The 16,707-nt window shown below is 45.9% G+C and overlaps 1 protein-coding gene across 11 annotated transcripts in view; it reads left to right on the forward strand.

Moving 5' to 3' along the window:
• Positions 1–16,707, forward strand: part of SYTL2 (synaptotagmin like 2) — a 121,241-nt gene that overhangs the window by 40,175 nt on the left and 64,359 nt on the right. For 10 of the 11 annotated variants that reach the window (XM_070782852.1, XM_070782857.1, XM_070782856.1 and 7 more), the window contains exon 2: positions 14,541–15,035. In XM_070782852.1, the coding sequence (XP_070638953.1) occupies positions 14,935–15,035 (101 nt within the window). In that variant the 5' untranslated portion in view covers positions 14,541–14,934. Of the gene's footprint in view, positions 1–7,136; positions 7,210–14,540; positions 15,036–16,707 lie in introns of all 11 variants that reach the window. The other variant, XM_070782851.1, reaches the window with a different exon arrangement.

A 16,707-nucleotide genomic window follows, 5' to 3' on the forward strand; every position in this document is an offset into this window, starting at 1 on the left:
CATCTATGGATGCTAACTTGTCAAACCTTTTTTGTCCCTATAATCTCTTTTTTTGTTCCCTTTATTCAATAAAGGAGGCAGCTGTTGAGAGTTCAGGCACCACACTAGGTACTGAGGATTCGGGGATGCCAAAGCACCTCTCTGCCCCGCTCTAGAAGAAGCAAAATTAGAGAAGGGCTGTTAATGTAGAGCCAGAGACAAGGATGCCAGACTCTTGGCTTTGATTTTTGCAAGCTGAGGTCTAGGGCTGAGATGACAAGATATAGAAGAATTTTTGGTAATTTAAAAATGGGATCCTCCTACCCATCTTCTCTACTGCCAAACCCCAATCCCAAGTTTAGATTTCTTTTTAATCTACTCAAAGGCCTCTGGGGCGGAGGTGTTTGCTGAGACCAGGAGTTTGACTCCTTTTTAGAATACGGTGGGAGGTTAGAAGAAGGAGACAGTCTAAAGAGGAAAACAGAAAAAGCAGCAGCAGTAACACTCCAACCTCAAGTAGCACAGAAAGGTGATGTTATTGTTTTTGTTTAGTCGCTAAGTTGTGTCTGACTCTTTTTGCAACCTCATAGCATGTAGCCCACCAGGCTCCTCTGTCCATGGAATTTCCCAGACCAGGATCACTGGAGTGGGTTGCGATTTCCTTCTCCAGGGGATCTTCCTGACCAAGGGATCAAACCTGAGTCTCCTGCGTTGGCACGTGGATTCTTTACCACTGTACCACCAGGGGTGAAAGTTCAAAAAGATGATAAGAGTTGATGAAATGTTGAAGATTTATTGTCAACTGGTGTCTATGAAGCACCTACTATGTCCCAGACCATTTAACTTACAGCCTAATGTCATCTCACAGAAACCCTGTAAGGTAGGCCTTACTATCTACAAAGCACAGACCAAGTAACAAACCCAGCGTCTGTAGCAGAACTGCCAAAGAACTCATGAAGGATTAGTCACCTTCCAGGCGTCTTTTGACTTTAAAACCAATGTGTCTTCCTACTCCATCACAGCAGCCTCTTATGTCAAAGGGGTAAGATTAATGCATGTGGTTGGCGTTATTCACCTGTATCCATTTCAAAACCAGAGTCTCTTTAGAGGATGAAGCGGAACAAGGAAGACCTCACACACAGGAGACAGTAGATGTATCTTTGATGGGATAATTAATGGCCTGACCAGAAGGATTTGTGGAGGTATGGGCCTGGAGCAAGGCCAGTGAGGTACCCAGGGCACAGAATCTATGGAGACAGGCTCACACAAATACAGGGGCTGCACTTGCCATACCCTGACAGTGGGTGCCTCCTTAGTCGTGTGCCCAGGGTGCCTGAGTAGGAGGGAGACCTCACTCTCAGGGTGCTTCAGCACAGTGTGCTGTGCTCACACAACCTTGACTGTGAATTTTGTGCCCTGGGCATCTTGCTTGCCTCACCCGAGGTCCTCACTTTGTGCCAAGGCCAGAAGGAGGAGAGGACCAGTGAGTTCAGTGGTCTCAGTACTGGCTGGATATTATAACCCCCTGGACAGCTTTAAAAAAACATCTAGGGTAAGATATGACCCCAGACCAATTAAATCAGAATCACTGGCATGGGGTGGCATGGAGAAGGGATAGGAGGCAAAGACCTGGGCATGGATGTATTTTTTAAAGCTTTTCACGTGATGCTAATGTACAACCAGGTTTGGGAACCCCTGAGTTTGGACATTTGGAGAGAGTCCCTCGCTGCCAGGCTGAGCAAGAATGTACATGATTGTAGCAAAAGTGAGGGTTTAAATAGTTCTTTTAAAATGTGAGCTGATGATGGCTACAGTTCAGTTAACTTTATGATTCTGGGTTTAATTCCAGCCTGGTTAATAAATCAGCTGATTCTTCCACTCCCTTCCTCTGAATTTGAAACCTGGAAAATAATTAAATGTAGAATTCATCTGTAATGGCTGTAGTTATCAAGTGCTGGTTTCAGGGCTGCTGTGAAAGGCAACTCAAACCACTTTATTAGCCCATTTGCAAATCCTTCTGAGGGTTGAGACTGTCTCTGTCCTGAAAGAGAAAGGAAGTCCCCTCTGGGTGTCCCAGCACTCACATTAGGGAGCCATGTGACCCTAAGCAAGTGTTCTGACCCCTCTGCGTCTCGCCTTCCTCATCTCTACAAAGAGGTGCTTGTGACTCCATGGTTCAGCTGTTACTTCATTTTTGTGTTTGCTTTTGTTCCAGCTGGGAAACAATTGCTATACAAATGAACACGCTTAACTTTGACAGTTGTGCTCTGTAACCAGTCATTTCTGACATATAAGGAATCCTTTAAAGATGTGATTCCCAAACCTGGCCAAACATCATGTGGGAAAATTTCATAAAATGCAGATTCCTGAACTTCATCCCTGAAGATCTTTCTCCCCTGCCTCACTGCCCCATTAAATATGGTGTTTAATCAATGCAGTCCTGGTCAAACTGTCTACTTTTACTCATTGGGTCTTTTTTTTTTTTTTCCTCTTTCGAACTTTTTATTTTGTTCTGGGGGCTTCCCTGGTGACTCACACGGTAAAGAATCTGCCTGCAATGTGGGAGACTGGGGTCTGATCCCTGGGTTGGAAAGATTCTCCTGGAGAAGGGAATGGCTACCCACTCCCATATTCTTATCTGGAAAATTTCATGGACAGAGGAGCCTGGCGGGCTACAGTCCATGGGATCACGAAGAGCTGGACACGACTGAGCGACTAACATCACCACATGGCCGAAAACAGTGAAGGGATTCAGCCATACATATACATGCACCCATTCTCCCCCAAACCCTGCTCCCATCCAGGCTGCCACATGACATTGTGAACTTGATTCAGTGGGTTGTTTTCTCCCCCGACATAGCAGGTGGGATCTTAATTCCCCAACCAGGGATCAGACCCATGCCCCTTGCAGTGGAAGCACAGAGTCTTAGCCACTGGACCACCAGGGAAGTCCTGGTCTTCAATAGGTATTAAGTGATACCTGGGAGTGAGCCACTCATCAGCCAGATTTGGATGTAAGCAATGATTAGGTTAATTAAAGTGCTAGAATCTCCAATCTCAGTATCCCTTGAGAGTTTACAGTTGGCAGAAGTCATAGTTCTTCAAGGAAGCCTTCCGTGGGCCCCGAGACTGTGTTATGCCCCCTGGTTAAAAGTTTTGTAGCATCCTGTTCTTCTGCCTCATAGGACTTCCTGGGCTGGTTCACATCTATCTTCCTTTCCAGAATGTAAGCTCTCTGAGGGCCAGGATTGTGTACACTATTACAGCTTTGGGGGCATACAATTTCCCCTCTTTCAGAATTGAGATCCCGGCCTTTGGTGGATGCTGCGGTTGCCGGGGGAGAGGAAGTTTCTCTCTGGCATTTTGACTGGAGGCACGACTCCAGGGGCTTCCCAGGCTGTGTCATCAGTGAGAGCCCGTGGCTGTTGGCTCTCACAGCAGCTCTGTGCCGTGTCTGATGGGCCATGTTCATACTCTCTGAGTTCCTCGGTGTGTTGTCAAAGTAAGTCATCCCTTTTGTAGGTTGTCATCCTTTTTTTAGATTTGAGTTTTCAGTCTAAGTGTGAAGATTAAAATGAATTTTCAGCTGCCTATCTCCTCAGCTCCTTTCTCTCTACTGTTTTTATCTTTTGAAATTCTGATATTCCCAAATAATACAGATTTTAAAAGGTGGTTTAGGCATATTTATTGAGACTGAAAAGTTCCAGTTCCCTCCCTTGGCATTTCAGCCTCTCGGTTTGACCCCAGATACAGTTTCCCCATTTGTGATCACACTCCAGTTACCAGCCTTGAAAATCCTGTCTTCATAGTTTCATGGCCAGTGCACTTGTCCAGAATGCCCCCTCTCTTCCTCTCAGCCTCCAAGATTTTCTTCCTCTGATCTCCTGCCTAAGTCCCCGTGGCTCTGATGCTTGGTTTATACCTCCTGTATTACTACTTAACATAGTACTTGTATGAGAGTAGGTTGTGAAAGTGTTGACTCTTTGTGACCCCATGGACCATAGCCCACCAAGTTCCTCTGTCCATGATTGAATTCTCCAGGAAAGAATACTGGAGTGGGTTGCCATTCTCTTCTCCAGGGGATCTTCCTAACCCAGGAACTGAACCTGGGTCTCCTGCATTGCTGGTGGATTCTTTACCATCTGAGCCACCAGGAAAGCCCCACGAGGGTAGGTGTATGTGGTACTATCTTCCTCAGATTGCCCATTATCTTACCCTTGCCTGGGACTTGATTAAACTCTTAGATTCCTGTGGGTACTATAATCTAAACTTGCCTGGGAATGGCAGGTGAGCCTTCCTAGAAATCCAGAGATTATTATTAAGTTGGAAGATGAGATTAAGGGGTAGGGAGCATTGTCACATAGGAACAATCTTTTCTTCTCAGTTCTTAGTTCAAGGTGACCAAGTCAGTCCACGGGAAATGTTACTGGTCAGCTGCGTCAGTCTGTCCTGAAGGAGGTACCTGAAGTAGAAAAATGGCTTCCACCTTCGGGAGAGTCCCCCCCAAAGTGAGACCTTTGTTTATTGAGGTGCCCGTCAATTTTGATTTTTTTCACTTATCCCTCTATGAAAAAGAAAGAAACTCATTGGATAACTTATTCTTTATTATTCCATCTGTATTTTTTCATTTGTTTGCTTCTTCCTGGGCTCATTTCATGTGTTCATTTTATTTATTCATTAAGCTCATGTTGTTTTTGAGAAGCTACTCTGGACCCGTCACAAGGCAATTATTCTTTCAAGAATCCAAATTTAGGCAACACATTAGATTGAGTAATTTACCTGTTTTTTTTTTTTTTAATAATGATGAAAGCATAGACCATGTAGAAACAAAATATTCATATGGCATTGTTTCTTGACAGGGCTGTGGACAAAATTTGCTATTCATATAAACACATTTCTTGGGGAGAAGGGTGTGGGAGGGCATTCAGGATGGAGGGGACACATGTATGCCTGTGACCAATTCATGTTGATAGATGGCAAAACCCAGCATGATACTGTAATGTAATTATCCTCCAATTAGAATACATAAATGAATTTAAAAATAAATAAATAAATAAAATACATGTAAAAAAAATTCTGATTGAGTTTAAAGAACACAAAGCATCTTTTAGGAATAGTTTCTGACAGGGATTGCTCTCATTCTCAGAGGCTAATAAGCCGGTATAAACACCTGCGTGTTGACGCAGGTGCCCTTTTCTGTATCCATACTTGTCCTCTTTTCCACGTCTATCCGCAAAACAACCCCAGAGGGTCCAGTCATTTTCCTGTTCCTGACAAGTTGGGCAGAGAAGAGCATGCCATGCTCTGAGAGCCAGGGCGTGCCGCTCATAGGAAACGACACAGAAGGAAGTAGGCCATCCAGAAGGAGGAACAGCAGGTGAGAACAGGCCTGGGCCGGGAGCCAGGACTCCTGGGGTCTGGTCTCATCCCTGTGCTTGATGAGCTGTGCGACCTCTCGGAGAATAAGTGGGGATGGGCATGCAGCGACAGATTAAAAGTAGCAGCTTTATTTAGTATTTGTCTGTGAACATATATTTATTTTTATTGGAATATAGTTGCTTTACAATGTAGTGTTGGTTTCCGCTGTGACTCAGTTATATGTGTGTATCTATCCCCTCCCTCTTGGACCTTCCTCCCACCCCTCTGGGTCATCACAGAGCACAGAGCTGAGCCTCCTGTGCTAAGCTGCACCTTCCCACTAGCTGTCTGTTTTCCTCATGGTGGTGTATATATGTCAGTGCTCTTCAGAGTCTTACAGCCCTCAGTTCAGATCACATTCTGGTTGAGCAGCTGTGGACATTACTTAACTCCTCGAGCTCCGCGTCCTCCACAGCATGTGGAAAAGACCTGCTGTATTCGATGGGCAGAGGGATGAACCGCTCTCCTGTGGGTGAAGGATCTCAGCACCACATGCTCAGTTTTCAGCCTAGAGAAACATGACCGAGATGGTGAGGGGCTCGGAAAACATCCTGTGAGGAACAGCGCAGGGGAGGAAGTTCATCTCCCTCTCAACAGAGGAGGCGCAGGGAGAACACAAGTTCTGTCCCCCTCATAGACTGTGGTGTGAAAGGGAGAGTGAGCCGAGGGCGGCAAGGGTGGGGATGGCGGGCAAGTTCAACCTTGGCGCGAACACCCTGAGAAATGGGGCAGCCCAGCGGAGGAGCTGGCAGCCCAGGGCCTGGGAGCCCTGGCCGTGTGGCCCGGTGGTCTGATGACTGCGGGGTAGGGGGCGTGGCGGGGGTGGGACGAGAGATCTCTCTGTCGGGAGGGAAGTAGGCTAAGCATCTCAGATTGTCCCACTCCATTTATTCCTTCTCAGGATTCTCAGGAACCATCTGTGGGTTATTCTGTTTATCCTTGGATGCCTCTCTGAGGGTTAGCATTCTTTTTTTTTTCTTTTGAACTTTTTATTTTGTGTTGAGGTATTGCCTTAGTGACTCAGACAGTAAAGAATCTGCCTGCAATGCAAGAGACTTGGTTTTGATCCCTGGATCAGGAAGAACCCCTGGAGAAGGCAATGGCAACCCACTCCAGTATTCTTGCCCAGAGAATCCCATGGACAGAGGAGCCTGGTGGGCTACAGTCCCATGGGGTCTCAAAGAGTCAGACATGACTGAATGACTAACACAATTTTGGGGGCTTCCCTGGTGGCTCAGAAGGTAAAGAATCTTCCTGCAATGCAGGAAAACCAGGTTCAGTCCCTGGGTTGGGAAGATCTGGAGAAGGAAATGGCAACCCACTCCAGTATTCTTGCCTGGAGAATGCCATGGAAGGAATTCTCCATGAGGAGCCTGGCAGGCTACAGTCCATGAGGTTGAAAAGAATTGGACACCACTGAGCGCCTAATACTTTCACCTTCATAGCTGATTAGCAATATTGTGATAGTTTCAGGTGAACAGCTGAAAGACTTAGCCATATATATGCATGTATCCATTCTCCCCCAAAGTCCCCTCCCGTCCAAGCTGCCACATAACACTGAACAGAGTTCCCTTTGCCATACAGTAGGTCCTTGTTGGTTATCCATTTTAAATAGAGCACGTGTACATGACCATCCCAATCTCCCTAACTATTCCTTCTCCGTGGCAACAATAAGTTCATTTTCTAAATCTGTGGGTCTCTTTCTATTTTCTAAATTCATCTATATCATTTCTTTTTAGGTTCTGCATACAAGGGACGTCATGTGATATTTGAGCATTTGGTTTTAGACGTGACGGTTTGTCATTGCCGGGGGTAAGCCTCTTAATTGATCAGGGCTGTCTTTTTTCCCCCCAGACCCACCCTGACTCGAGCATACTTGTTCTGCTCTCCTGCTGCCTCCCAGATTTTTCTTTGACGGCTTCCTTCTTGATGTCATGGGACTGTCAGAACAGTTTGCTTCTCTCCTGAAAACCTCATCATGTGAGAGTCAGGACTTCCTCGAGTTTTCCTTCCCTTCCCTGAGGTCATGGAGAATGTCTTCCTTGAGGCTTTGGGACAGCAGCAGCCGGCCTAGACAGGAGAAGGTGCTGTCAGGGCCACTCCTTGGAGCAGAGCGAGTTGTGGGAACAAATGCTGCTGTTAATCAGGCTTTTTAGCCTGGGTCTGGCTGGCCGAGTGATGGGGATTAGGCCTACAAGCCTCGCTCTTCTCTTTGCTGGCATCAAAAGCAGACACCAGCTGTGGTGTTTCTCCCTTCAGTTTAACTTTTGGACAGCTGGCAAAGAGAATAGGCTTTTATAGATGTGGCTTTTATAGAACAGGGCTGACACTTGCAAGATATTTTTTTTTTGGTTTGTTTTCTTCCAGTTTTATTGAGATATAATTGACATACAGCACTGTATAAATCGAAGGTGTACAGATGGCTCGGTGTTAAAAAAGAAAATCTGTCTGCCAGTGTAGGAGCGTCGGGAGACAAGAGTTTGATCCCTGGGTCAGGAAGGTCTCCTGGAGAAGGGAATGGCAAGTCACTCCAATATTCTGGCCTGGAGAATCCCATGGACAGAGGAGCCTGGTGGGCTACAGAGAGTCAGACACGACTAAGCAACTGAACACACACATGTACAGCATAACGATCTAACTTACATGCACATGCAGTGGTTATCACAGTAACTACAGTGAACATCCATCATCTCACATAGATATAAAGATTAAAGAAATAGAAAAAATGTATCTTGTGATGAGAGCTCTCAGGATTTATTCTCTTACCCCTTGCATGTTTAACACACAGCAGTTTTAATATATTTATCATGTTGTACATTCTGTCCTTAGTGTTTCTTTATCTTGTTCCTGAAAGTTTGTACCTTTGGACTGCCTTCTTCCAATTCCCCTTGTCCCCAGGCCTCACCTCTGATAACCACAAACCTGATGTCTTCTTTTTTTTATGAGTTTGCTTTTGAAGTATGATTGACCTGCAGCAGTCTCGTGGTTCCTGTTATACAGCGTAGTGATTCTGTATTTCTATGTTTCAAAAATGGCACAAGGAGAGCTGGAATTAAGCAAAGTCTGCACCTGGAGCCCTCACGTGTTCCTTTCAGCTGCTGCCCCTATGGCTGCTCATTCCTTATTTGTCCTCGACACTGTCTTCCTTCTCACCAGAGCCTCACTATAATCTCCGTAAGGAAGGGAAGGTAGGAGTGAATAGATCCACTGTACGGGTGAGGAAACTGAGGCTTGGAGAAGTCGTGTGATTGATGTAAACCAGACAGTCGTGAGGAAGGCCTGGAGCTGGAACCCAGTGAGGAACACGTGGCTGATTTTTCAGTGTTGCGCCAGGTTCATGTTAAAGGGGAGCTGAGTTCCCTTCCAGTTGTGTTCACGGATGAGATACTTGAGGGCCTGTTACGTAGAGGGGAGCCGCAGTGGCAGGCGCTGGGTGGAGACACAGAGCGCTCAGACACCCAGGCCTGCACATAAACCAGGGGAAGACAGACGTGAGTAGAGGGGGTTTGGGATCCTGTGCCGAGTATCCTGGGTGAGGAAGTTAGGGGCTAATGGAGCCCCCCAGAGCGTCACCAGCCTGGCCTTGAGAGGATGGGGAAGATGTCTGTAGTACGTGCCATCTCACTTGAGACCCAGGAGGTATTGGTTGAGGGAGGGGTGTTCTAGGAGGAAAGTGTAAGTGTAAGTGTTAGTCACTCTGTCATGTCTGACTCTTTTCAACCCCATGGACTGTAGCCCGCCAGGCTCCTCTGTCCATGGAATTCTCCAGGCAAGAATACTGGAATGGGTTGCCATTCCCTTCTCCAGGAACCCAGGGATCGAGCCCCGGTCTCCCGCATTGCAGGCAGGCGCTTTACCTTCTGAGCCACCAGGGAAGCCCAGGAGGGAGGGTAAGTATATGCAAAGGTCTGAAGGCAGAAGGAGCTGAAAACGTTCAGTGTGACAGGAAAAGAGCTTGGAAAAGAAAGCCAGTGCTAGTTCACAGAGAGCCCTACAGGCTGCGGTGAGGGCTTTGAGCCTTAGCCAGTGGATGGTGGAAAGTTGGTGAAGGGTTTTAAGCCTGGGAATGTGCCCTAGTCACATCTGAGTTTTAGAAAAATCTCCAGCTGCAGGAGGAGGGCTGGAGGGAGGGCTGAACCTTAGGGGAACTATTTGCTCATCCTCCTCCTGCTGTGGACACGTCAGGCATCCCTGTTGCCAAGGCTCATCCCTCCTGGATTTTTGCACTGAGGTTGCCCCCATGCTGACAGCCAGCTCTGGGCCACTGATTCTTCTGTGCTTACGCAGAGAATGAGAGTCCACAGGCAGACAGAAGGGCTCTTTTTCTGCTTCCCCAGTTTGAGGATCTGTGTGCAAGAGAGAATTAAGTGGGAGGTCTATATCGAGGTGACTTATTCTAACAAAGCCAGCGGTGACTTGTTCTAACAAATGCCAGCCCTGCTACACACACAAGCTAAGTGGCAAACACCTCCGTGAGCCTCATAGTCTTCACCTGAAAAGCACATGTAATAAAATGTTGTTCAGTCACTAAGTCATGTCTGTCTGTGACCCCATGGACTGTATGTAACACACCAGGTTTCCCCTGTCCTTCATGTCCATTGAGTCGGTGATGCCATCCAGCCATCTCGTCGTCTGTCATCCCCTTCTCCTCCTACCCTCAATCTTTCCCAGCACCAGGGTCTTTTCAAATGAGTCAGCTCTTCGCATCAGGTGGCCAAAGTATTGGAGCTTCAGCTTCAGCATCATCTTTCCAATGAATATTCAGTGTTGATTTCCTTCAGGATTGACTAATTTCATCTCCTGGCTGTCCAGGGGACTCTCAAGTCTGCTCCAGCACCACAGAGTAATAAAATACCTTCCTCAGGTCTTTGTGAGGATCCAGTGAGATGATATATGTAAACTTTGAGTCATGTAGGAGGTGTCCAGTAAGTATTTATTCCCTTTTCCTTTTTTCCTGCCTTCCCTTACCATTGATCCAGAAATCTTACAGTCAACTCCAAGCCCAAAACAGTCTGACCTATTTCCTTTCTGACCCACTCCATTCTGTCCCTCTGGCACACTGATCGCCTTGAAGTTTCTTGAACACTCTAGACACACTCGCACCTCAGGACCCTCTGACACCTGTGTGGCTTGTTTCCTCATCTCTGGCAAGTTTTTGCTCAGTTATCATCCCCTCAGTGAGACCTGCCCTAGCCACACTCTTTAAAACTCCAACACCCCTCATCTTATTATTGCTTTCCCAGCTTTATTTTCCTCTAAAGTTCTTATTACCTTCCCCGTATTTATATAATTTAATCGTTTTTTAATTTTTTTGTGTGTGTTTATTATTAATTTGTTCATTATCCCCTCCAACTGGCATATGCACTGCACAAGGACAGGAAGTTTTAAATGTCTTATTCATTGCTGTATCTCCAGCAATCACTGTATCACTGCTTAGAACAGTGTCAGGCACATAATAAGCTCTCAGTAAGTGTTTGTGAAATGAATGTTTGATTAGCTCTCATAACTGTTGAGAATATTGGGAGTTGGGGGAGCACCTGGGACTGAAGAGTCTTGACTGCCATCTGAGGGTTCTTCTGCAATCTGGCTGGGTAGTGACTCTCACTAGGAGTCTAGGAGACAAGAGTTCCAGTCCTTTACTCCTTTCTCTGTAAAATGAGGACCTTGCCCTTTGCCTCACTAAATAGCCCATTTTTATTAAAAAAATTTTTTTTGATGTGTTTTTATTTGTTTATTTGGCTGCATCAGGTCTTAGTTGCAGCACTCAGGATCTTTCATTGCTGCACACCAGCTTTCTAGTTGTGGCATGGGTTCTGGTGCACATGGACTCAGTAGTTGCAGTTCTCAGGTTCAGTAGTTGTGGTGCTCAGGCTCAGTAGTTGTGGTGTTTGGGCTCAGTAGTTGTGGTGCTCGGGCTCAGTATTTGCAGTGCTTGGGCTCAGTAGTTGCGGTGCTCAGGCTCAGTATTTGTGGTGCTCAGGCTCAGTAGTTGTGGTGCTCAGGCTCAGTAGTTGTGGTACTCGGGCTTAGTTGCCCCACAGCTTTTGGGATCTTCATTCCCGGATCAGGGATGGAACCTATATCCCCTGCATTGCAAGGTGGATTCTTAACCCCTGGACCACCAGGAAAGTCCCATAAATATCCTATTTTTAGGAAAAACTTAACCCTAGAACCTTTTACACAGAAGCACTGGTTAGCTCATAGTTCACCTTGAAGATGTGGAAACCAACAGTTCCCCTCTTGCCCCCCCTGCCAGGTTCCACTGCTGGACAATTTATTTTTCTCCTTTGTTTGCTTCCTGTCCTCAATTCATTGGACTTAAAAACAATCTCCCATTGAACCTGTGTGATGCCCAGGGACATGGTTCCCAGAAGGTGGCCTGAGTCCATTTCCTTGCCAGCCTCTGAGAGCTAAGGAAGTTACTGTGCATGAATTAAAGCTACTGTGCATGAAAGAACTGAGACAGCTGTCGCCTGGTGAAGCTGTCTGTTTAGATTAGGTTCACTCAGTCATTTACTCATTCACTTATTTCTTCACATCAAGAGACTCACAGTCAGATGGGAGAGACCAGAGCAGACAAATCATTATCGCAGTGGAAACACATAGGTGGAGGAGAAAGTTTCTGTGTTAGTGAAGTCCCTGCTACAAGAGTGTTTGTTGTATGACAACCCCAAACCTCAGTGGCTTCCAACCAAAACTATTCATTTCTTGCTTGGGTACCTACAGGTCAGCTAAGGTGGCCGAGCTTCAGGTGGATCAAGTTGTGGTCTGTCCTTGTGTATCTTTCTGGGACCCAGACTGAAGAGGCAGTGGCTACCCAGGGCAAGCTCTCCTTGGGGCCCATGGTCAGAGTACAGGTAGCTGAGCCAAACCACACAAGCACATCCACAGCCTGTACTTGCATCACATTTATAACAATTCATGGGCTAAAGTCAGTCACAGGCCAAGCCCACCATCTGGAAGATAGGGGTGAATACTCTGCTTACTCTAGTGACAGCATGATTGTGTTGTTCTGTTTCAGGGAGGGACTGAAGAGTTAGGAATACTGTACTTGAAGTGGCTTAGTGATAATCTGCCTGCAACGCAAGAGATGTAGGTTCGATTCCTGGGTCCGGAAGATCCCCTGGAGAAGGATATGGCTACCCACTCCAGTGTTCTTGCCTGGGAGATTCCGTGGACCAAGGAACCTGGTAGGCTACAGTTCATGGGGTCTCAAAGAGTCAGAGCAACTAAACAGTAATGACAACAGTCAAATGTACTACAGCATTTAGCTCATTTAGCTCCAGCTGTGGGAATGCGGGAAGGCTTCTTGGAGATAGTAACTTTCATCTTGAAGGATAAGTCCTTTTTGAGACAATTAAGCAGGCAGTAATATATGCAATTTTGTAGTATCGCATACACACACACATGTATATATTTATTTATATATGCACAAGTAGTAATATATGCACCAGAGAATCCTGGTGTGCTGCAGTCTGTAGGGCTGCAGAGTCAGATGTGACTTAGCAACTCAACAGCGACAACAAATACATGGGAGTGCATGCTGATTTAAAAAGTGAATGTGAAATGTTATCTTAAAATTCGCGTAGTCACTGTGGGCAGTATGTCAAGAGCTACAGGAAGGTAAAAATAAAGATCACCAGAGTGCGTGCCTTCGAAGTCCCAACTTCATCAGGGAGATCAGAAAAATACAAAAAAGAAAAGGAAAACATGTAACCAGTACATTCTTGCCAGCTGAATGGAACAAAAGTGTGAACTCAGAAAGGAAGTTAGAGTATATTTTTAGCAGCTTCTCTTGGTACAGGATGCAAGATATGCACTGCTTTCTAGCCATTATTTCATTTAATCCTGGCAACCCTTGAAGGATGTCCTAATGAGAATCCTGAGCCTCGGAGTGGTTAGGTAGCTTGCCTCATGTTCTGTAGTTAGACAGTTGTAGTGGGAGTACTTCCTTGTAGATCTCTTTTGCCAAAGAGCAAAGAGTTTATTCAAAGATGTATTCATAGACATTACTACGTTACTGTACACACTGTCTTTTATTGAGTAGGGCTGCTTTAAAATGTAGTAAACCCTTTTTTTTTTCTTAGTGTCTACTATATATGCAGTACTCTGCTTGTTAAAGGACCCCAGTCCTGGAGTAGTTCCTCAAGTCTAGCCTGGCTATGGCATTCTGTAGGTCTCACCTTGTTCTCATAGGTTCAAAAACCTTTTTTTTTTTTTTTTTTTTAAGTCTTTATTGAGTTCTGTTATAATACTGCTTCTGTCTTAATGTTTTGGTTTTCTGGCCATGAGGCATGTTGGATCTTAGCTCTCCAATCAGGGATCAAACCCACATCCCCAACACTGGACAGTGAAGTCTCAACCGTTGGACCACCGGGGATGTCCTTGCTCATGGGCTTAAAATGCCTCGAAGAAAATAGGATTCTTGCCTACGTTTCTATGCAGAAATGCTCACTTTGAATGGTGAGGTGTTTTGAAATCCTGCCTCTTTTTTTCCCCCCAGATTATATACGCACAGTCAGTGTTCTTTCTCCTGGGAAATGAAGGGAGACAGCTTGGTGAGTTGCTCCAGGTCCAGCAAAAGTTAGAGGTGGGACTAAGTGGAAAATAACTGTTTTCACTATGGTGCAAACTACTCTATCTGATAATAATTCTTCCATCATCTCGGAGCACAGATGCACGTTAGTGGAACATCCCTGTGCATGAAGAAGGGGGCATTTGTGAATTTTTATTTCTAGTTTCCTACCAGTAATCACTTGACAACTGGAATAAGGTCTTCCTGGTCTTCCTGATCTTTAGTGTGACCTTTCAGCCTAGCCTCTCATGCGTTTGTGGAGAGAACCACCATCTTTCTGCAACCATCCCTTCCCTCTGTGGATCGTTAAACATTGACAGGCATTTTTGTGCACGCTCCATCTCGGCGGTCTAGAATTGAGTTGAAGCACGTTTCATGACCCTTTTCTATTTGCTCAAGAAGCTGGCAGAACTGGTTTCCCTGATCTCGGAGACCATCTCACATGGTCACTTCCCCCCCCCGCCCAGACATGTTTGAAATCTTCTAATAATGAGCAATGCTCATTATTGTTAATAATGAGAACTGCTGCCTGTCGCTATCTGGTATTTACCATCTCATGATTCCCCAGGCAGGTGACGCTCAGATCCTGTGGCTGCTCATCGAGTTGATGTCGGACGGAAGGAGAATAAACTGTCTCAGACTGGTCCAGCGAGGGGACGTGAGTGGGAATGCCGCAGCAGGAACAAGTGACCTGTCTGGCTGAGAATCCAGCATCCTGAGTGCTTCCTCTTGACATCACCCTCCAGACCACTACTGCCTCGAGGGAAAGGGCGCTTTAGGATTTTGCTATCAGCCACCTAAAACTTTTGCCTAGCGGAGAGAAGACTTTTGCTGCAGAACTGAACAAGATACTATTCCACTGCACTTTTTTATCCTTTGATCATCCTGGCTACGGTGACTTGTTCGGCTTGGGGAATTTGAGGCTGTGTTTTTTCCTATCATTTTTGTGAACACTTTTCAAAATGATCGACTTAAGCTTCCTGACGGAGGAGGAGCAGGAGGCCATCATGAAGGTTCTGCAGCGAGACGCCGCCCTGAAGAGGGCCGAAGAGGAGAGAGTCAGGTAGGAGGCTGGCCCTTCGCTGAGGGGAAGAGGGCAGTCTGTAAGAGGACGAGAAATTTCGTTCCTCTCAGCTGTAAGTGGTGGCTCTGACTTGGAGCCTGACTTATGGGTTCCAATTTCAGGTGTATTTCCTGGACAGAACTTTCTCCTCCTTGGTATCTCTCATCCCATAGGACTCACGCCAGAAATAGTCTTGATTAAAAACCTAACTAAATGCCGTTAACTTATCAAACACTGGATTAAAAATGAAGTACTCTATACAAACATATCCATACATCTACGCTCCCCATATATATGTATAATGTATACACACACACACACACACATATTCACTTTTTTTTCTTTTTACTGAATCTACTTCTTTAAAAGTGGATCATGTACTAAATTAGGAAAAAATTTAAGTTTCTAAAGTGTTACGAACAGAGAAGTAGCTCACATTTTTGCATATTTTCATACACGCTTGAAATGATTTCAACAGCAAGTTGAAATTGGTTCTGACTGAGCCAGTTTTTCATTTGTGTCCCTCGAGAAAGTGTGACGCTGTTCTTGTTGGGAGGAACTCAAACCAAATGTTCCACATCAGCAGTCCCGCCACTTTCCCCTCCTGTGGGGTAGAGGAGCATGAGGTCAGAGGGCTTGAGTCCTGCCATCTCTCGCCTTCGTCATCTGGGTTTTGAAGGCAGTGAAAGGCTTCCTGAATGTAAGTTAGTCGTATTCATGACATAACCCCCATCCCAGGAATTATCCAAGAGGAGCATCAGCCATCTTCTTACCTCTTGGGACACCATGATCATAAACAATGGATTTATTTGTATCCATATTTAATTAATTTATTTTTTTTAGTTGATCCTCATTTGAACATGGATGCTTTGTAAAAGAACATGCTGAAGTTCCCTTTAAGGATTCCAGTGTGTCTGATTATGGCTGCTCATCATAATTCATGTTAAACAGTGCTTAACAGATTGCAAGGGGCTTATATGCCCATTATTTCTTCTGAGCTCACAACACTTATGTAGTTGGGGTGCAGGGTGGTTTGTAATTACACCAACCTGATGTGTGAGGAAATTGACCTTGAGACAGGTCAAGTGACTCACCCAGGCTCATGCAATCCATAGATGTCAGAAGTGAGAATTAAATCCTGGCCTGCAGGTACTCATTCACTCAGTCTACCATCCCTTCCTGAGAAAACTGCAGCAGACAGGACATCCTGGGAGCCAGCCATGACGAGGTGGGTGGCTGCCATGGACACTGAGCTGTGACTGTGACAGGAGACGGCTGTAGGTGGTGGAGATCGTGAGAATGCTGTTCCTTACTTGTCATGTTCCTTCCTCCAAGTTGCTGTTCCCCACTCTCAGCAAGTGGGGCGCCTCAAACTGTGTCCCCTGGAGAGCTGGGAATTACACCAATCAGCCGTCGAGGTCTCTTGGTAGCATTCATCCTTTACCAGTCACAGTACATGAATGTCATCTTCTTATGATCCTCCCAGCAGCCCTGAGATTTGGCAGGGCAAGACTGTTAGACCCATTTTAGAAATGCTGCTGTGGGGGAGCAGCACAGAGGGAAAATTAGTAGGTTTTCAAGCATGGGGGCAATGGGAATTCCTTTAGTCTCTCAGAAGACTAGATGGAGACACTGGGAGGGAAAGCAGTGTAGCTGAGGTTGCCCCAGGGCC

The sequence above is a fragment of the Bos indicus genome, chromosome 29 (genome assembly GCF_029378745.1).
Source record: "Bos indicus isolate NIAB-ARS_2022 breed Sahiwal x Tharparkar chromosome 29, NIAB-ARS_B.indTharparkar_mat_pri_1.0, whole genome shotgun sequence".
Taxonomy (NCBI): Eukaryota; Metazoa; Chordata; class Mammalia; order Artiodactyla; family Bovidae; genus Bos; species Bos indicus.